At 42.0% G+C, this 23,125-nt stretch overlaps 1 protein-coding gene across 2 annotated transcripts in view; it reads right to left on the bottom strand.

Moving 5' to 3' along the window:
• The window catches only part of PLA2R1 (phospholipase A2 receptor 1), a 1,951,179-nt gene that overhangs the window by 398,795 nt on the left and 1,529,259 nt on the right, over positions 1-23,125 (bottom strand). For both annotated transcript variants that reach the window (XM_069616352.1, XM_069616351.1), the window contains one exon: positions 11,932-12,170. In XM_069616352.1, the coding sequence (XP_069472453.1) occupies positions 11,932-12,170 (239 nt within the window). The remainder of the gene's footprint in view (positions 1-11,931; positions 12,171-23,125) is intronic.

The raw sequence follows: 23,125 nt of genomic DNA, 5'->3' as shown, positions 1-23,125 counted from the left end.
CACTCTGTCCTATGGAATGTACACCGGATTACGAGTGGTGGTTGACAATGTAAATCCCCATTTCATGGAGTTCCATGGGGGATTCTGATGGTATTACAGGCACTGGTATTGTCGGATCCTGTAATATATGATATGATATGATCGTTTATTTATATAGCGCCCATACACAATGTATTTCAAAGGGCTTCAAGACAAGGGATAGAACAAGGGGAAATACAATTATATTCTTACACGGCCATGAACAATAAGAATGTGAAATAACTATTGTATTCGGTGTGAAGACATTTCAGATAGTGCAAGAGCTAAGACACAGATAAGGAATGGAAGGAATGGAAGGGGTGAGGGGGGAAGAAAGGGGGGAAGAAAGGAAAACAGACAGGCGACTACCGTACTAGGCCTGACAACATTTCTGGTAGAGCCGGAGAATAACAAAAGGTGTGCGAGAGGGGAGCAGAAAGGAAGGAAGGGAACAAAAACAAGCTACTATCGTACTAGGCCTGACGACATTTAAGATAGTGCTGGGAGGTGGGATGAGACAAGTAAGGGTGGGGGAGGAGACAAGAACAAGGGTGCTATCGTACTAGGTCCAAGGACAATTCTAATAGAATAAGTTCATAGAAAAAAGGTAAGGGGAGAAGGAAGAGGAGGAGAGAACAGAGAGTAAAAACTGTGAAAAAGGAGAGGAGAAGCAAGAGAGCCGAGTGAATAAAGTTGTAGAAGTCAATGATAACACATAATGTTGCAAGAGAACAACAGATACAAGCCAGGATTCAAGATAAGATGGGCACAGCATGATTCAAGGCCACCTTGAGTACGAGATGCAGGGGAGGTCCAACATGACAGTTGAGAAATGGTGAAGCACCATGAGCCAATGAGTTCAAAAAAGTCAAATCCAAGCTTTGGCCAACACGACGGTGATGGCAAAAACATAATTTATCAAGGCAGACTCCTGCAGAGGTAGGAAGTAGGGGGGGCACACAATGGACATCATGGGGACAGAGAGGGGTGGGGCATACACACAGATATCATGGGGGACCAGAGAGGAGGGGTGTGGGGTACAAATGGATATCACGGTGGACCAGAGAGGGTTGGGGGTACACACGGACATCACAGGGGACCAGCAAGGGGTGGGGCGTACACACGGACATCTCAGGGGACCAGAGAGGGGTGGGGGGTACAAACGGACATCACGGGGGACCAGATAGGGGTGGCGGGTACACACAGATATTATGGGGACTAGAAAGGGGTAGGGGGCACACACAGACATCACAGGGACCAGAGAGGGGTGGGGGGTACACACGGACATCACAGGATCACGGGGACCAGAGAGGGTTAGGGGGTACAAACGGACATCACAGGGGACCAGAGAGGGGTGGGGGTACAATCAGACATCACAGGGGACCAGAGAGGTGTGGGGGACACACACAGCCATCACAGGGATTAGAGGAGGGCAAGGAAGGCGGGCAGCACTTAGGTAGCAGACAGGGAGCAGACAGGGGCCATAGGATCAGGCCTTTTGGAGGAGCGCCGGCCAAGCCTGCCAGCTTTCACATTGGCTCAAAACAGTGGAGCCTCAGCCAATGGGACACAGCACCATGCACTCCGGAGCACTGCGCGCGGGCTGCCATCTTGGAATACGGCGAAAAGCATAAACTACATTGTCCACTGCAAAACATGAAATTGCCACAATCAGGCAGAAAAGCAATTTAGTTGGATGGAAACACAGACGTGCGCATGCCTGCAGGGCCCCAAGGGGGGGTTTACCTCCAATTCCATGGAGTGCTGAGGGGGCACCAGGGGTCACCCCGATGGAAGGGGAATGGTGCAGTGATCCCCGACAGCTGCTTGCTTGCATAGGTGAGGATGAGTGAAGAAGAGGGAAAGGTGTCCCGGGCCAGGATCGGGTCTTCAGAGGAGGCCTGATCCAGCACATTTTGCTGGAGGTCATTCTGCCACCTCACCGGAACACTCGTACTTAACCGGTGCCCTAATGTGCCAGTATGCGTTAATACGGACACATTATTTCTGCACTAACCCCTTGTAATTAACCCCTTAGTATCAATCACCTGCTCAATCACCTGCCCTTCTCTCTCTGACCTCCTTGTATCCTTCAAATCTGCAATTGTCCATCCCTTTTGAAGAAACTCCCTGCTCCCCCATAGATCCCGGCAAATTATTGCCCAGTTTCCCTCCTTCCCCATTATTCAAAGATCCTCGACCAGGTGGTCTTCAATCGGATCTCTAAGTACCTTCCGGATAATGACACTCTGACACTCTACTCATGCGTGTCTCCAACATTCTCTTGCTGATCCACACCAAAAAGTCCAAACTCTTTTCTATACTCATTCTTTTGGACATTTCTGCTGCTTCCAACACTGTCAACCAATCGTATCAACTCCTCTTTCTCCAGGATCTTAGGTTTCACAACTCTGCTCTTGCCTGCATTGCCTCCTACCTGGAAGGTTGCTCCTTTAAAAACTCCAGCAACTTACAAACCTCTGACCCCACCGCTCGCCCTGTCAGCGTCCACCCAGGATCAATGCTTGGACCTCTGTTCTTTAACCTTTATACCTAAGCCCTGGGAAGACTTATCACATCCTTTGGCTTTGCCTATGACTTCTTTGCTGACAACACTTCTTCAGCCCACTATCTCACTGAAATACGTCACTGGATGGCTTGTTACTGCCTCATGTGAAATGCTTCAACAAAGGATGAAATGCTATCTTACTCCTGCCATCCAAAGCCATCCCTCCCCTATCCTATGTCCTTCCTGTGTGACCTTCGAGCTCCCTCACCCTAGACTTGAAAAGTTTGGACACTCTTTGGCAGTGACCTCAGACTGCAACAATTCATGACTACCACCACCTCTACTGCTCGTATTAACCTTCTCAGCATTACGAATATACTGCAGTGAAAAAGTTGGCAATCAAAAAGTAGTTAAAAAATGCAGCGGAAAAATGGCCTACAATGCAGTACTGCTACGGTAAATGATAGAGATAAGAATGGTTTAGTGGGTTTGGGATTGGGTTAGGATTGGGATTAGCGTAATGTTAGAGTAAAGATATTGGTTAGAATTAAGATAAGGGTTAACATCAGTGTCGTTGTGGAGGGCTGTATTGGAGGGTCACATGCAAATAATATGCTTTGGCACACTGAAGGATTAGTATTCGGGGAAGCCCAAGGGTTCAGGGTAGAATAAGGGTTGTATTTAGAGTTGGGGCAAGGGTTAGGAATGGAGTTAGGGTGATTGTGGAGGCCGGGTGATTGGCTGGTCTTATTAGAGGTTTAGGTTAGCGACATCATTTCACCAAAATGCCACGGGTAGCAGAAGTGACATCACATGACCCTTGACCTCTGATGACATCATCAGACGTGATGTAATTTGACCCTGCTACCAAGCGACATCACTGGAAGTGATGGCACATGACCTTTCACCACTTGACAAAATAGGCAGTGGCACCACAAAGCATTGTTCCTCAGTACACTAAGAAAAATATGGTTACGATATCCCCTAATATGCTATACATTTCATCACCAAATGCAGTGTTAATATCAGTGTGTACAGGCCCATATTACCAAGATCTTTTATCTGCGTGAACAAATGAGATGGTATCATGTTCCCCTGTCCAATGGACCTTGACAAATACCCACTGGCTACTGGATGCAGCCAGTTAAAAAGGGCTAGCAAGGGAGACAGCAGGGTTCGCAGCTGCGACCTCTAACACACCCCAAATGACGTCCATGGTTTGGGTAATGGTTAGGTTTACAGCTTTGCACCTTTGTATATCTGAAAATAGATTTTCTGGCAACCTGATAGCTGGCAACATTTTCAAACTTTACAGTGCTTGTAGTGAATGACTGCGTTTTAAAAACTACTGGGGACATTTTCAAATAGAACCTCTAAAGAAACTCTAATCTCCTGGTCTACAAATCTACCAATTGTCTTGCTCCACAGTACCTGGTTGATTGTATCGCTGTCTACTCAGTACCTCGTTCAATCCACTCATACTTTGCACTCAATCTTACTGCCGATGCACGTCCTCTGCCTCCTCTCGCTTCTGCGCTTTCTCCCTACTCACCCTGCTCCACTGGAACCCAGAGGCATAGCCAGGATTGGCTAGCAAATGGGGCCTGAAGCTAATGTAGTTAGGCCCACTGCACTGATACAAATATCTGTAAATGCTCACACAGTGCTGCTGAGTGGGCATTTACAGATTTTAGGTAGGCCTTGGCCCTCAGGCCCTACCCTGTACACGCCTCTGCTGGAACCTGCTGCCCATCACAGTCAAAGCCAGCCTGGCTGTGGATGCCTTCAATGTTTGGCTTAAACTTCACTTCCCACTCCAGTGCAGCTTATTCATGCAATTTGGTATATTTGCACAGTGCTTCCCTTTACATGAAAGCATGTGTCTCCTCCTCAGCCCTCTAGTTTAATTTTACCTTTCTAAGGGCCTCATCATGAGTTGGGCGGTATCCCGGCAGTAATACCGCTGGGATAGCGCCCAACGCTAATAGTGCTACTGCAAATCAGTCCGGCACAATTTGCAGGGTCGGTAAATCCCCATTGCCCATTGGGTCCATAGGATCCAATGGGGTTGGCGAGCGCCTAAAATGCCCACAAACAGGCCGAAAATTGTCTTTTTTTAAAAAATTAATTTTATTGGTTTAGATTCAAACCTTTAAAATATTACACAAAACAAGACGAACAATTAACAAACACATTAATATATTCCAAGGTATCCTCCTCCCTTCACACATCCAATGTCATATTATTGCAGATGACTTAACATAACTGAGTCTTAACGTAACTGAGTCGTCCTTAAGTTTACTTAACATCTTTAGCTGGCGGCCGATCAAAAGCCTTTAATCTCTCTTCAATTGTAGCCAAAAAAGAAGTCAGGGGCATAATTAATTTAATGTCCAGTCCATTCCACATTCTCTGCCACCATTCTTCCGCTTACACAGTCTGATGGTCATCATTCCACTGGCCCAAATGAGTTGATATTATATCCTTTAATTCGGGACAAAATAGCACAAGATGCTTAAGTGATTCCAGTTCATTGTCACAAAAGCGACAATAGGAATTTAATCCTACGTTACATGCCCAGTGGCTGGTCCGCTCTGTGGTTTTCATAGCATTTAAATGGAATAGCATGAAATGTCTTCTGGCTTTCGAATTTGGGAAACGATTCAGATATTTTTGAAGCATGTTAAAGCCTCTTGCTTCGGCAGGAGAGTCTTTCATAGCACTGGCAGAATAGCGCTCACTACATGTAGTTATCCAATCGGCACACCAGATCTTCACTTTTGCTGCCGTGGGATTTGAGTGGAGAGTTTCCAAGCTAATGTTGTATATGAGCAAGAGATCTTTGCAACGTTTCACCCATTGAGATAGAATGTCAGAGCCTCTGGATGACGCATTGTGTAAGAACTTAAATTGCAAAATTCCTTCCTCTGCTCTGGATTTCCGAAATAAAGCCAGTTGGTTCCAGCTGATCCGAGCATGCAGCGAAATTAAGGCAAGTTCGTACCTCATGCAGGCTGTGGAGATTCCAATCGGTAAGCTTAACGCTTTAGACTAGAATGTATGTTCCAGTGATGCCCAATGATTCGATGAGCATCCAAAAGTGTTTTCTGCGCTGTATGTCAGGATCGGTGCTACTTTCTGTTCATAAAAGTTTTGCAAAGGACGCATAGAAAATCGCCCAAACTTTCTGTGTATCAAAAGACCCTGACATGCCAGCTGACCACATTTCCTCTTGGATTCGACTACCCAGGGCTCATCAAAGATACTGGAATTCAATATCATACCCAGGTACTTTACAATTTTTGAGATACGTAATAGGTCTTGATCTAGTTTCCACACATATTTTGCTGCTTTTGATGTTTGAGTTGCTCTTAAATTCTCAAACAACAGTATTTCCGTCTTTGCTGCGTTGATCTTCAGGTTGTTCATGCTCACATATCTTTGCACTGCCTCAAGTTTGCGTTGTAGGCCAATCGGGGTTAAGTCTAAGATTACTAAATCGTCGGCATACAACAACCAGCTTATCTGCGATAGGTTGAGCTTAGGTGGAAACGCTCTCACAGAGTGTATAGCCTCACCGATGTCTGAGATGAAAAGACTAAAAATTGCAGCTGCCAACGGGCAGCCCTGTTTAACCCCCTTGTGCGTCTTGATCTGTGCTGACAAGCAACCTGATTGATCTAGACGAATAGCAATAGAAGTAGCTGTGTGAAGTTCTTTAATCGCCGCTAATAGGCTTGCAGGGCAACCCCACGCTTCCATTTTTTGCCAAAGCACTTTGCGGTCAATCATATCGAAGGCACTGGAAAAATCAACAAAAGCAAGATACACTTTTGTGTTTGCTCGCAGGGCTTCCATTTTCAGTAGGTTTAGGACAAGCAGGTTCAGAGAGCACCCGACAAATTTCAGGAATCATGCTTGTCTTTCATCCACTCTTTTTGCTGTTCTGGCCCAGTTGATCAATTTTGTTTGTAGCAACGAGGCATAAATCTTGCCCAAGACATTAAGCAGTGCCACAGGTCGATAATTTTTCGGTGACATTCTGTTTCCTTTCTTGAAGATTGGGACTATTATCCCTGCCTCCATGAAATTGGCACTTGTTTTTGCATGTTGATTCTTGCAAACATATATCGAAGCACAGATCAGCCTAGAGATCGGGGAACTGTTTAATCATGAAGTTCGACAAGCCGTCAGGGCCAGGAGCCCTAGAGTTTTTTGCTCTCATGATTACCTCTCAGATACCTTCCCTTGCAAATTGCAAATCCCATGATACTAAATTATGTGTTGGAAAGTTAGGAGCAAGATTTTTATGGAAAAGACCGGTAAAATGATGCACCCACTCAATTTCTGGTACCAGGCACACTTGCAAGGCCTCTTGCGGTGTTTCCATGCGATTAATAGTTCGCCAGAACTCTCCACTGTTCTTATTTATTAGCGTCTCCAACATTGCCTCTGCATCTTTCTGATATAGTTAGAATGTATGGCTTTTAATCCAGTTTTTATAAGATTGTTTGGTTACTCTGTGAAAACAAGGAAATAATATGAGGCAGGGTAACCAAAAAGGAAACACACCAAACACAGGTTACAAAGGAACATACAAAGCACTTTATTTTATACTGAATCCAGTTACAAAAGAACAGAACAAAATTCAGATAGCTATCGACCCTCAGTACAACACAGCGAACTCCGGCGTGGTTCGGTGTGCTCAGTGAGTGCAAATATTCATTGAAACAGTCAGGCTTTTATACATTTCTCCAGCCTGTTGTCCAGCCTTTCTTCAGGTTAACCATTCCATAAATAAGTTACTGCTCTAGGGTCCCTTTCCAGGTCAAATCTAGTTCATCTTAGGTTTATACATTAACAGAAAGAAATGGTAATAATGTATGCTCTAGGCCTAACATTACAATGCGGGACTTAATTTATACAATATAGTTAAGCAGGTGTTCTCATTCAATTATAGATCAGTTTCGGTGATACAGGTAATCCATTGCACATAGGTCAGCAGAAGGACAAGGTCTCAGCTCATGACCCTAACAAGTGGCCTGCAGGCAAGTTATACATTAGCTGTACAGAGGTCATGACAATCAAGTTCTATTCTGAATAACATAGGCTACCATTTTAGCTCACATGGTGACTTTATAGAGCAAGAAAACCTAAAATGGCGGCGTGACCCAAAATGACAGTTTACATGGTTTCTAAGGTCAGGACCTTGCAATGCGGGTTTATTCACATGTAGTTCATAAGCAGCTTGTTAGCAGCTTGGCGTAGGCCAATATACATATATTCATAGCAATACGAGACACGATATAATTTCTAGTTTGACAACTCTGTTTCTTGATGTTATTTCGTTCTTCGGCCCTTGCTTGTTTTTCCGGAGTTCAGCTCTCATCATTCTTTTGCGCTGAATCACTATCAGGTCGAAGCAGTGTTTCTTCTGAAATGACCAGTTTTTCAGCCCAGTGTTTTGGCTTTAAATTGCGACAATATAGTCGCATATTCAATCTCCTCCGGATTTGACTTGAATTGGGAGCATATATTGGCCACATCACGTTCATCCAGCCTCACACGTAGGCGATTTGAGTCCACCAGAACTTTTGTTCCCCATTTTTGACTTTGAACACCTTTTAAGTCTTGAAATTTTAGCTCCAACATTTCATGATCACTGTTATCCATTGTGTGAATTTTCAAGGACTTTACCCTCACATGCATAGTATCCGAGGCAAAGATGTAATCAATGGTAGACGACTGGCCTTCACGCTGCCACGTAGGTTTCGCCGGGATGTCTCCTTGCGTGCAACCGTTAAGCATTGATAGGCCTCTTGCATTCAGTTCTTCCGACCAGTTTTTGGATAGTTGACCTTTGGCGGAATTCTGTGGATTAAAGAAATCAATGTTTAGATCACCACAAACTATCAAGCCGCCCCCTCTGCTTGGCTCCAGCAGGTTATTGATTATTGATGTAACCTGGTCGATGAACGAATATGTTCCGGTCCATTGGTGGTTCCAATATAAGTTGATTATATGGATCACATCCAGCACTTTCGGTGTAGCGTTGGTTTTACATATTTCACAGACTTGAATATAGGGCGTATAGTTCCTTGAATTTAGCAACCGGTAGCCTGACGACCGTTTGATCATAGTTAAAAGCCCTGCTAGCGGGCGCCCCTTTTCAGCCTTAATAGCTGGATTCAATGCGCATTCAAATTCTGAGATCACTGGCATTTCGCACATCCAGGTTTCTTGAAGACAAATCAGTTGTAGATCATGAAGCCAGTCATTGTTTAGCAGATGTATGAAGCTGTGCGTGTTCCATGAAGCAAAGGAACAAGTCTGAGCCGCGCTGGCCTTCGGGCATTAGCTGCAAGTATTAGAGCTCAAAGCTGTGGCCAGCAACAAGCTGGAGGTAAACATGCCATTTTCCACTCAACTCGTGATTTGGCCAGCCCTTAAATGTGGCGGTAATAATGTTACTGCTGCATTTAAGAGCTCAGGCCAAAATCGTAATGAGGCCCTAAGTCACCTGTTTCTTAATTCTTTTTGTTTCTTTTTTTCTTGTCCCGGGCCTATGTCCCTCTTGTTGTTCATACGCTCATAAACTGGCTCACTACTTGCTCTCATGTTTGTGCTATCGTACAGGCACCAAACTGGGTAATGCCTCCTGAAAACGAAAAATAAACACAAGATAAAAAGATCTGCAGCATGACTGCTGGAGCCGGGGATCCTGTCAAACTGAAAGGAAAACAAAGTAGAGTAAAGGACACCGCACGTGGCAGTGGAAGGGATCTTTTACTCTAAAAAACAGACAAAAAACCCTGTTGCTCAGCGCTAGCGAAGAGCTGCGGGATAGCACCTTGGGATAGCGTTTTTTCAACCCTGAGAGGGTTCAACAGCACCCCACTCTGCACCTTCACCGTCGCTGCCCGGGCTCTTAGGATGGCGCCTCCCCTGACAGCATACACAAACTGTTCTGTCTGCTAAGAAGCACCTTAAAGAAGGACTAGCAGTAAGGAGTTTGAAACAGCCCTGTCCAGGCTGCTATTTTTGAAATGTTGATTAGTTACGCAGCTGCTTAGTATTATATTGTAAAGTGTCTCGTGATACCCGCCGTCCTATTATACAAAATTAATAAAAATCCCAGCTGATATACCAGAAGAAAAATGTATAAGTAATACAAAAAACAACTAAAGCACTGTATAACAGCATTCTGCTGTCCGCCTTTTCCTTTGTGTAGCGAGTTATTTTATCCCAGTGTTTTTGGGAAATCCCATCCTAACCTTTGCCTTTCCATCAACTTCCGAGCGTGGCCCACCAAGGTGATCTGATGCTAATGTAAGCGGTGGTTGGAGACAGTAAAAGACAGGTCAAGTCTTAATGTAAGTGATATAAAAGTATAATGTTGTGCCTGCCTATACCTGTCTCCCAATAAGCGCATGGTACCATCGCCCACTACACTCTGCCATCTGTAAATCTGTTACTGTAAGTCATTTCTGACATCGGCACCCCTGTTATACAAATAAATGCAAATACACTTCAAAGACTGTGGAATGCTGTGGCCCAGGCTTCTCTCAAGAAGATGGCAATGAGGGAATACATCACCAGTTCTGGTGATGCTCCACTGGTGTCCAGTGCTCAATAGGCTTCTACTGAAGAACATACATATATGGCCCATAATGTATTCCACAGAAAGGCCACCAGCTTTCTGATTGAGCGACCTGACAGGGTGTGCAGGCAAGCAGTTGTCTTTCACTTTCCAGATTGTGCATGGGCTGCACTTGTTTTGAGACACAGCCTCCACTCATTGAAACTCTGCTGTTTGGCCATTGTGCAAAATAAAATGTCATGTAAGTCTCCAGGAACCTCAGTTTATGGGTGCATAATAGCTTTACTCGATCTGCCCTAGATCATCAAGAGGGCACTCTGGTTGTATACAGTGAAAGTATCTGATAAAGGAAATCTCGAGCAATAATATCTGCACCATGATATCCCTAGTAGTCTGCACCACCATCTCTGTTAAGAAACAGAGGCATTGTGATTGACTCGCATCTTTCTCTGGACTTGCACATTGCAGCAGTTGTACAGACGACCTGCTTCTTTGATTTAACAAAATGCATCGTCTGTTTCGGACCTTTTCAAAAGGGATAATGGCAGTTAATACCCCTGCATCAAGCATACAAGAATTTGGTAATAGCATTTATTTAGGCTTTGCTGATAAATCTAGAAACCGTTTGCAGAGAATACAGAATTCAGTTGCTGTGGAATATTCCTGAATATGAACATACTGCCCAAAACATCAAGTCACGGTTTTGTTTACCGGTTACCTAGAATATTTTGTTAAAGACATTGGGCCTCATTCCGAGATTGGAGGCAGCCATGGTGCTGTTAGAACAATGGCTGCCTCCAATACCGGGTCCGTGCCCGGTCTGGTTGAATGGGGACTTACCGGGACATTCCGACCTGTGCGGACCCATGTAAGTCCCCATCAACCAGCCATTCCCCATTCCCATTTGAGCCCCCATAGGGCTAATTACGGGAATAGCAGGCCCGTAATAAGCGCCCTGGTCTCTTAGCGGGACCTGTAAAGGGCGTGTGGTCAGACCGCACGTTCTTTGTGGTTCCCGCTAAAGGACCTCGGAATTGGGCGATAAGGGTTTACCGGCCCCGGTCTCCTTAAACGTGCCCGGTAACCCTTACCATAAAACAGTCTATGGAAACAATAGGATTATTTTGTTGCATCGGTTGAGTGAAAAAACAGCTTCAGTCTCAATCCCCCTGTACTTTAATAAACCCAAGATTTAATACCAACTTTATTGCTGGCCATGCCTTTTCAGTGCATCACACTTATCAAACGCGCTACATTTAAGTTTGCGCTCAAAAAAGAATCTTCTTGCTTTTAGGAAGAAGATCAAAACATGGTGGTTCAGATCCTAATTAGTTTCTATTGCTCCTACATAATCACTGCACTTTTGTGAACCCTGACATTGGGATGCCTCGAGTGACGACAGTTCCGCTGTTTGAAGCTAAACACATACAACAACAAAAATACACCCATAGAAATAGCATATTATAGACATGCCAATTATTTTGGCAAGCACAGCCATCCAGAACTTACTGCCAAAAATGCTAGGGTTAAAGCTAGAATAGTACATTTCGCAAACATACATAATAATGCAAGAGAAAATACAACTTTGGCCTGCATTGTTGACAAAGTTACTTCAACAAATATGCAGATTCGGGGCATCAGATTTCTTTTTCACACAATGTGATCTTTTGCTTTGACTATGGTGGTAAGAAAAGGTCATCCAGTTTACAGATGACAGATAAGGTACACATATAGTAGTTTCTGTGTTTTTTCTTTCCCATATAGTATACTTTAAAATGAACAAAAATCCTCGCATGGTACTTACATTTAGGCTTGTTAGCCCAATCCAGTGGGGATATCCTATTCGATTTACAATGACTGTGAGAAATGCTTGGTGGTACTGGTCGGCAATGCTGACTAATTGTGTCCCATTTTCCATGCACAGATTCAAAGCCTCAGTCCAGGTCACATTTCCACGAATAATTCTGTATGTTCTATTTCCATATTCTAAGACATCTGGCAGTGGGTACATCTCAGATGCAGGAATTATTAGTTTTGATGTGTCTGTCATAGAAACAAAAACTCCCATCAGTGTTCAACATCATCAGTATTACATTGCTACTAATTTGTGTAAAAAACGGTTAAGAAATGATCTCAACAGTTTTCCCTGGGCAAGGTACAGTATTGTTCCCAAAAAAAGTATGGGGAAAAACAGAGTTCCCAGGAGATTAGCCTACCCACTCCTGTTTTAAAATCCTTAATGTATAGCACATGCATACAATAGAATAATATCATATGAATCCTAGTATGATTAGCAAAGCATCACACGAGAGTCCATATCATATGAGAAACCTATCATACAAGCCATGCATACTACCGAAAAACAAAGCAAGCAACACTCTCAGAATCTTAGCAATGAAAACATGTCTGACATGAACACACTGGACTCAAGCCAAGAAGTAATAATCTTGCCAGTTTAGAACTAAGGAGCTACAGTCCTGCGTAATCATGAAGAAAGGATGAGGCATGCGCAATGAGGAATCTGGTACCTTGTATACAATCAAACAACATTGTTGAGAACTGGAAACAAGTACCATTATCTTACCTGTTGAGTCATACTAATGTTTTAATTAGTATGCCTCAAAATGTTAAATAATGGTACTTGTTTCCAGGTCTTGACAATGTTGTTTCGCTGTACCTCTTACAGGAGACTGTGAAATCTACACACTGTAGTCGTCAATGTACTTCTGGCTTGTGATCCCCGTTCCTACATAGTTTTTGAAATATTGTTCCAAAGGGGATAGGACCAGAACCTTTTTGTACAGAAAACCCTGGCCTGTCAAGCCCCCACCTCTTTACAACTTGCTAGTCCTTCTCCATCCTCCAGGCAACAGGCAACGGGAGGGCGTCTAGAAGAAAGGGCACAATAGACTTGGGTTACAGTAGTTTCTACGGTGAGCAACCTTTGCTTACGTCTACATCCGTTCCCCTTTTCTACATTGTTTTTGGGATCAAAGAAAGTTAAGAAGGACCAGCTGACGAATCTTGAGCTTCCGTCCATACAGTAGTGCCTGTATAAAGGATGATGTGGTGGCCCAAGTGACAGCCTCACAGGTGATGTCTCGGACACAAGCCTTTCAAACCAGTAAATCTGCCTTTGGCAGAACTGCACAAGTGTGATGCTCCTTTTGAAGGTGAAGCTTCTAAAACTGGTAAGCTGCTGCAATGCGTGCCACAATCCAAAATGTTCCAAAAGACTTAGCCTGCATGGCCAATTGTGCCCATCCATAACTGACATGAAACCTATCAGAAGAACATAAGCTTTTGGTTCAATCGAGGTCAAACATAAAAGACCTGTGTCCAGGTTATCCAGGACTCTCTCCAGTTAGGAATAAGGGTTAATGAAACATGTGGACAAGTTCAGGTTGAAGTCAGATAAAACCTTAAAAAGGAATAAACGGTGACTCTAGAGAACCAGATTGCCATAATGAGAAACCTTAACGTTTTCCACAGTGGACAGTGCCTGCAGCTCGCTTACTGGACAGGCTGAAGGATCTGAAACTTGAAATGGTGTCTTCCAGGAAGTTAAGTGAAGATCAATTATAGTCATAGCCTTAAATTATTTGTGGGCTAGAAGATTAAGACACTTTTTGAGGTTCAATTGTGGGGGAGGGTACTTTACTGGGGCACATGTGAAGATTCTCATTTACCTCCCAATTCAGTGTAGGACTCGAGCATGAGATGAACATGGAATTCGAACTATGATAAGCTCTAAGCAATGCGAGATAAGATCAACCTGAACCCCGCCCTAGCCAGATTGGAAGTCACAGAATAAATAATGGGGTGGGGGTAGGTCAAGGCCCTCTCCTAGTGCTTGACCCGTTCCCCATGCACATACAACTGTGCCAGTACACCAGTGCTTTCCTAGGGTTCAAACCAGGGTTCTTTGAAATCCAATATACCCCTACTCGTAATCACACAAACCTGGAGACCGTCATGCAAAGATTCAATGAACGCTCACTGTTTCCAGAGCTCTAGTTCTCTCTAGGGTGGACTACTGCAACAGCCTCTTTCTAAATCTGCCTTCCTCTACTCTCTGCTCTCTGCAGCTCATCCTAAACAGGTCTGCAAGACTGGTTCTTGGCTTCAAGCAAAGGGATCATATCTCTCCAGGACTGAAATCTCTGCACTGGTTCCCAGTGGCTGCAAGGATTAAGTTCAAAACCCTCTGTATTGTCCACAAGGCCTTCTGGGGCCTGGAGCCTCAATACCTCCAACTCTCTCTTCCTAAATATCTTCCTTCTCAAGCTCTTCGCTCATCCACCTCCAACTCTCTCAGGGTCAGTCCCTTCTCCAAGCAACGAGTTGGTGGTAGATCTCTTTCTTCGGCTGGGGCCTCCCTCTGGAACAGCCTCCCTGCCTCTCTGAAAATTGAGGAGAGCCATCTCCAGTTCCGGGAAGCACCTCAAAACCTTCCTCTTTGCTTCTGATTTCTCTCCTCCTCTCCCTGCTGAACTCCTGGCTGAACCTGCACTGGTCACCTGGATACCCTCTGTTCTTGGCCCAAGGTCCCCTCCCCGCCAGTTGCATACCTGTTCTGCCCCCTTTGGCAAACCTTGGACTCTGATACCTGATGTGTGCACTTACTCTTGCACCTGCCACCAGCTGGCCGCACTTCTTATTTATTGTTTTTATTTATTACTGTTTGTCCTATGTACTGCACTTCCCCACCCCCTCCCACTTGCGCCTTTCCCCTCCCCTCTACCCTGCATTTGCGCAATCTCAATGCCACCTGGACTAGTAAGATAGTTTTCTCTGTCTTCCCTCTGTTCCCCTCGCTTGCCTCGTCGCTCCTTGAAACACTTGTGCATAGGCGCGCTATAAATGCCACATCATATCATGGTACAGGGTCAGGCACTCGAACAAACAGCATTCAGGTTTGGGGCCTGCATAATATGCTTGTATGACCTACAAAGGAAGAAGCTTGATTCACGAGGCACAGAGCAGAGTGAACCATAAAGCCCTTCCAGTAAAAGAAAAATGAAGGTGCAGAAAACGAAAAATCTCTCTGCACACATGCAAGGCATACAATCCCAGCGTTCGGGGTGGGGGGCGGAGGGCTGAAGAGCATGGCGCACGGGCACTTGGCCATTGCATGATAGCCTGCAAAGGAGAAACATGTCCATTAGAGGCTTTGCTGTGCAGGAAGGCTCCAGTAGGAGGGGCACTTAAAAAGTTCAGCAAGCCCAAGGGTTGCATACAAAACAAAGTTTTAGCTACTGCAATAATCTGGCGAACATCTAAAGTGGACAGCTATATAAACATGCACAACCTGAAACTCAACAGATTGAAAAACCCTGACATAAAGAGAGAAAGAATTTCCTGTCAATATCAGAACTCTTCAGGTTGGATAAAAATAGAGAAGTAAGCTGAGCCCATCGTTTATTTATGGATATTATAAATCGCCAACTCACCCCGAATGGTCAAATAGAACACAACAATTTTACACAACCAGAAGAAAAGCAAATGGTTTCAAAAACAGAAAAGTCAAATAACAATACAAACATAACCTTACCAGGACAGAGTGAACAATGACAGGAGAGTGGCTTGTATTCAACATGCAGAAAAGCAATGGTCTAGTAAGTTTTAAAGTAACATACTTTCTGTTCCCAATCAGTACTCCTCTGTAAAAACCCAGGTAGATTCCTCCCGATCACACTCAGTAATGATACATTCAGTAGGCAGGTCTATCCCATTCTGCAATATGAATAATTTTCAAATGAATCAGATCACCCTGCAACCTACACATTTATTCACATAAAGATCTTAATCAGAAGACCCTCCCATTTTTTATGCCTTTTATGTTTTGGAACATTAGTCATGGTTATAGTTTTGTCTTTAATACTATTGGTTACTGGGATGTCTTGTACTTTTGGCATGCCCCTTGAATGTCTTGTACATTTGTCATGTCCTTTCTGGGCCTCAAGATACTATCTGTCTGAGTCACATAGGGACTGGAGTAAAGATTAAAGCCTCACTGTTCATGACACCAGACTGTATAGCACTGCTACAAGAGCATAACGATAGTGCAGATAGATCCATGTCAGTTTGGGGATTTGAAAGGTTATCCAAAGGAATAGACATAATACTACCAACATTCATTGGGATTTCATGTTGATCATTATGTGAGGAATTCAATAGTCATGGTGGCATCGCCTGGGACAGGCAACCGTTTTTTAATCTTGGAGGTGCCCTAAGTGAACGTCTCCTATCAATTAGTGATTTTTAAAACACCTGATATCCAATTTGTGCACTTCCACTAGGGAAAATAATTCGGAATAAGTAGGAAAAGAAAATGTGTTGGACGCATCAAAAACCACAGGTTCTTGTGACATCTTGTGATACATTGGAGGGAAAGGACAAAGGCCTCTACTGGCCAACAGGTTAGGCTGTGGGTTGGCACCTACATTTCTGGTACCCGGATGGCTCAAGTAAGCAGTTTTTAAGTTTTTTTAATACATGTTATCAATCCATCCCCAAATTAAATTCACAACAGAACACAGCAATGTGTGCCCACCTTTTGTAAGCACAGTGAGAAACAAAGCACCCTTTGCTAACAAATATTATTTTTGTCACCCTTACTTAGTGGAATAGCATCTTAAACATGAAAAGCTTTCACCCATTGAGTACTGTAAAAGGGATACCGTATAGTCAACTTTTTTGACTTAAACAAACCGTTTCTGACCCTATTGAACTTGAAATACAGAATTGTATTTTGTTGGTGAAATTTCGGTAACAACCTTATGATAATACAACTTTAAAAGCAGCAATACTAAAGGTTGAATCAATCACACAAAACTTGGTTGCAACCAAAACTTCCTATACTATCTTGGCTTATGCATCTAGTTTTTCAAGAAAGTGTTAGAAGATCAAATCCAGTATTGGAAAATTTTCACCATGATTTACTCACTCAATAATTGTTTAACCCATCTATCTTTACATATCACAAACATGCTTCTTTAAGGGAATTATTAATTACAACGGAGTTTCGATTGTGTACCAGCAGTACTTGTTCTTAAAAGAGCGGTACATTTCCTTGTATGCCTTGCCAAACGTTTATCAACTTGATTAAAGGATGCAATCTGAGTCCTCCATACATCGGTAGATTTATCTATTTGACACATTATGCTGCCTGTGACACTAAGAATGCAATTCATGGTCTTTGTTGTCTGTGTGGGATATACTATATAGGTATGACCCTCTCAGAAAGCCAAGGATTGATGGACCAAACATAAATCAGATATCTATACTCATCCTTCAAAATGTCAGCACCTACACATTTCTTAGAATATCAACCTGCTGTTTCTCAGTTCCAGTGTGTGGTTTTAGGGGCATTACAGATTTCCAGAAGAGTTGGAAATATACAAAGACTTATCTAAACGTGAATGGATAGACACATTATCCTCACTGGCCCCTAAAGGAATGGACACTGATTTTAATACAAGTAACTTTATAAAAGTTCCAATATCTATAAAAATGTTAACTTTTTTCTATTATTAATTTGACTATGATCTTGTAATTCTTTAGAGTAATTAGTATTTGAATGTATCTTTACTGTGTGATCATAATATCCCTTGGTTCATGATGGTTGTGTATATGTATTGCTTGATTCCAACATCTTTTCATTTTTAATAATATTTGTACCTAGTTGCACATTATCTTTGCTGTTATTGAACTATGATTTCCATCTTTTCTTTTAATTTGGGTAGTCATATTTTACATGTTTTAGAACGATTTGGATTCATTTTAATTTTTTAAAAATATTGAGATTATCATGGTTTCCATTTATTTATGTATTTTTCTTTGTTTTTTAAATGCTTTTTTGGAAGATTGTACACTATTTCAATTTCTGAATTTGAGCTTTCTGTCATAGAACATTAGTCAGACCATACTAGTTTATGCTTTTTACGTCCCCTATTATTTCTTTTACATTAGAATGGCCCAGTATGTTATACTGGGTTTCAGACATGTATCTCTGATTAACTTCTAAGCACCACATCAGTTGTGATGTATGGGACTCGTCATAAGACACGATTTAGCTACTTATCCTGAAAGATGGTTGACTCAACTCTGCAAATACTAAGGATCTTTTTAGGACTCCTTTTTGAAACATTTGAATCTTATCCCTTGAAGGTGACTGACACGAGGGGACTCTTGTTTGGGTTTTCTCCGAATTGCATGTTTTGAAGGTCAGTTTTTCTTAGTATATTATATTACAAATGGCTTTGTAACTACAAAACTTTGACAGATAGACATATCCTCCCTTTTACTCTTTTTTTAATATTATAAGATCACAAGGATCAAATATGTTTCACAATGTGTAGAGATCAAACACTGATCCCCTGACATTTTGAAGAGATTAGATAACTTTTTTATTATCCCAGAAACCTCCGGAATAATATTTATTTATAAAGCTGTTATCCTTTATCTTGTATCATACATTTTTCCTGTAAGATGTATGTTTAGTCTACTCATCTTTGATGTTTGTTTATGTACATGATTGTAATGCTTTGCTAATAATGTGATAAGTAATAGGTTGTACACCATGAAGGTTTTTACTATGTTTTGTTTTCTTCATAATGTTCAATTAGCATCTATTTTATTTTAACTAACTGAGCTGATTGCTCCAGTGAGTGTACACGTTTTTTTTTCAAATCTGCAGTATTGGATTCTTTGTTCACTTTTTAAAATTATTATGGACAGAAAATTGGATATCCTGATAGAGTTTGATCGAACTAATTTTTTTACCAGTAGTCTCATTTTTGGACCCCCTCGTTCTCCAGATCACTTCTGTCTGGGGTCAATCCACTTTGGCTGGTTAGGTAATTAGCAACTTAAGCAACGGTTATGGCCCTTGGGAAGAGAATTGTACGTACATATTTTCTCTGTAAAGCACTTTGACGAAGGTGCTATATAAATAACACATCATTATCATAGGGAAACATCTTTTCCCCTTACTGCCCTTTTAAGCAACACCCTTAATTTAGACAGCCCCCAGCATCTGCCGCTATCGGCCAAAAACGTCTTGCCTGCTCGATAGTGCCTGGAGCAATCAGTGTATCCTGCTTTTTTGTTCACTTCAGCCTCCAATCAATATAGGGTATAATGCTAAGAAGCAGGAATGTTGCTCATAAATAAAGTAGAGGCTACAATGGGGATGACCCATTTCCCTCCCCCTTTGTGGCTCTATTCACCAGGATATTAATCACTTCAACAAGTTCAACAAAGTACAACCAATGCAACAAGATAGGAAAGCAATTTGGTAACAGCTATTTGGTTATTCTCAGGGGCCAGCAATGCCCACTTCACTAAACCTCTCATGCAATTGGTAAATATAAATAAAGTGCTTGCCAGCTGGAGACCCTTAATAGGAGAAGTAGTTATCATTGGAGGCTCATGCTCATATCATCCTTCATAACTAGTGGCTCTTGAGTAAACAATCGTAGTGTTCACCTGGGATGCGTGGACAGGAGGAATGGGCAGTGCAGGTGTAGGAAGCAGAGGTACAAGAAAAGCTGCCTCCATGGAGGCAAGCAGCACCAAATCAATGGTCACCTCATATGCATGCGTGGAAGGCATTTTCTGCCTGTTGGGTCACTTTGAATTGGACACCTTTCACATATTAAAGATTTGCAATGGAGCAAATCAGGAGATGCCCTGTTCTACTCAGATGGCATGTTCTACTCAGATTTCCTATGTTGACTTACATATTTACCAAGTCTAAAACTGGGGAGAATCTGTGGCTGCCTGGGGTTTTTTTTAGATGCTCAAGTGCATATATGATTAACACAAATTTCCTCATGGGTTGGCCTATCATAGATGTCCCAGAAAGCTGAAGATTTAGTCTAGTTTTAGACTTTGCAAATCAGGTATGAAGTAGCAGAAGCAAATTTGACATATTTGTCAATCGGGCCTTTAGTATTCTAACAAGCTCTATGCCATTATTTGTCGGATATGTCACACTTCAGGTCTGTATCCATTGCTCTATGGACAGTACTTGGATGGCAGCATATGCTTACTCTGTTATCGAATGTTGGTTGGCCATTACTTACCTGCTAAAATAATATAAATGATTAAAGGGGGCCTCAACTGGTGCCTTAGGCTGCTATGTTAAACTTGCCTCAATCACAGCTCCTATTTGTGATACTCTGATACTGTCCAATTTGCCCTCCAAATCTGGCAATAGCTTCAACGTTAGCACTGATCCTATTGATGTCCCAAGATATCCATTCTGGGTAAATGTTTTCATTGATAACTTGATACTGTAATTAGGATTTTGTTAAATCGGTTTTAAGGGTACTTAATAAAACCAAATGAAAAAATCCTATGTCATTAAACCCAATTTGGTTTTCTAAGGTTGCAATAGATACCTTTGGCAGATGATTATTTAAATAACAGCTGCAACAGCCTAGCACAATTGGACAAATATCCCAGATTATCTGATTGTTTACAGTATTTTTGTGAAAAAGTACACAATGGCCAAACTGTACCACTATATCAATTTCTAATTCATTAAACCTTATTTCGGATGAAAGAACATTCATTCATAACAGCAGAGATAACACAAATAGTTAAAATACAAATCATCAAGGGGAACATTAAAGCAATGTAACAATGTTGAATACATTTACTTTGTCTATAAGCCAAAGATAGATATCTGCCTACAGCACAACACCCAAGGTGACTGGGAAGCAGACCAACGTAAAACAATTCTAGGCCAAACTGACTAAAATTGACTTGTTTTAAAATAGGTATTCAATATCTTCGTGTGAACACAACACAGAATTGACACATAAAATGTCTTCCTGGCCTACACGGCATATGCAAGATTTTCTTCCTTGATCTAAATCTGGTCAGGAGAGATTGTGTATACAAGTTTGTAACCCATAACAAATATAGCTCCAACCCAGGTGCTGTCTGTAACAAGATTCAAGAAGTTATAGTAACTCTGAAAAGCTCAAGCTGTTCTCTACTAGAATCACTTTGTGCTTTCCTTCATAATCCTTTGAAATGTATCATCCAAAAGATCAGGGTAGTTAAACTAGTGTATCAAGTCCAGTTTACAAAGTTATTTTGACAAATATAATCCAAGGTTTTTTATGATTTAATTCACTATGTAATAAATCTAATAAAATTCCTCCAGTAAGAGCCACAGAAGTGTAAGACCAAGCCGAACACCAAAGTAGTAAAGGTTTAATTGTTGATAATCTTTAAATAGCTCAAACCCAGCTCCTTGTGTTACAGAAACACAGGGGTAAAATGGGGAAATCTTAAAATGTTCCTAAGGAAGGTAGACTCTACTATTGACAAAGCTGGTATCTCTACGTAACCCCAAAATACCACGCCGATATGCAACTGACTCTACAGTCGTTATGTAGTAGGCTGTAATCATGATTTTAATAGGAAGACCCCTGGTGCACTTTGTCGAACTGAAAAGTGTAAAGCTTGGTTGCGTTAGCCAAGAATATTGTCTATGCATATGCTTATCCCACTTAAGAAAAGGAAGATAGAAGAGGTGCACTCTAGAAGTTTTTCTCTGTTACTGAGGTTCACAAGAAGTATGTAAGTAACAGTCATTCAATCATTGTTTAAGAAAATGTAGGTGCTCCTGTGTGTGTCTTGGCTACAAGACAAATATCAAGATATAGGAACAAAGGTCCGTCCACTTGTGGGGGACAACAACAGGGCACACTATAATCTGATATATATCAGAGACAACATTCAATAAACAGCAGCATGGTGCCAAAATCACAATCAAACGTCTCATTTAATCATGAGGTTAAATCAAAAGGTACATGGTTTGACGTTACAAAAGTACAAAACTGCATTGAAAATGCATATCAAAGATATATATATATATATTCATCACATTTCAGCATAAATATATAACAACAATCATAAATAGGTAGTTTAAATTCTAACAATTAACAGCAAAGTTGGAAATAAACCCAATTATTTTTCACATTTTTGGTACAGAAACATATATGTGTTTTCATGTAGACACTTTTAAGTACTGCGTAAGGATTGTGGGGTACAGTGTTGTCCTTTATGTGTACAACGCATTTCGGGCTTAGCCCTTCATCAGGTATGGAACATACTGGGGTATCTGAAATACATAAGTGAAAAATGTCTGCTTTAATACCTAATAGTTTATTAGAGATAGATAAGATTCTGTTAACTAAGTTTGATAGTTACTGACTGGCCTGTGCTCGAGTCACTAGCCCAGAAGCCAAGGGAGATATTCGATTACATCTGATTCAGACGTAGAGCAGCTGGAAACTAAGAATCTGTAGTGATTCTAAAAAAGAAATGTAGAGGAGTTTATGTAACCAGAGTGTGGATGACCGCGTGTGGGAACAGTCGCTCAATACAAATGGTGGGTCCCACAACACAGTCATATGTTTTAGCAATAGTGTGAGTTCACCCAGACGATAATGGTTATTAGTCATTCGTGAAACGCAATCTGGTGAATCAATGATTTTTCACCAGGTTGATAAGAGGTATCTGTAAAAGAATGAGGCACAGTTCTATGTGATAACCGATGGTAATATATCCTATTGTCAGAGTGTGGGGTCTGCTAATATGATAAAATATGCTCACCTTCATGCTGTGAGTCAGGCTGGTGATTCACGGGAGACAGGGCTTCAGCGATGGAACAGGGCCTGCATGGTATCTTAACAGTGACGATTGCTGTATTGCTATGGTTCCTGGGAACATGGGGATACAGATTATTAGCTTTATTCGCCCGAAATCGGGTGATAGATAATGCAAGATCGAGTGTATCGAGAACGCAGAGGAGCTGCTCCCTTGTATGTCATGGAGAACACAGTGTTCCAGAAGCCGGCAAAGCTGGATGCAGCTTGAACAGGTGTCAAGGCAACAGCAATGCCTGTTACAGCTTTAGTAAATGCTCTCACAAAATGAAAGAAATTTGCGGACCGCCATCTTGGAATGGCTTG

This window comes from Ambystoma mexicanum, chromosome 9, assembly GCF_040938575.1.
Source record: "Ambystoma mexicanum isolate Mex_15411 chromosome 9, UKY_AmexF1_1, whole genome shotgun sequence".
NCBI classification, from domain to species: Eukaryota; Metazoa; Chordata; class Amphibia; order Caudata; family Ambystomatidae; genus Ambystoma; species Ambystoma mexicanum.
This window is presented reverse-complemented; position numbering and strand designations above follow the sequence as displayed.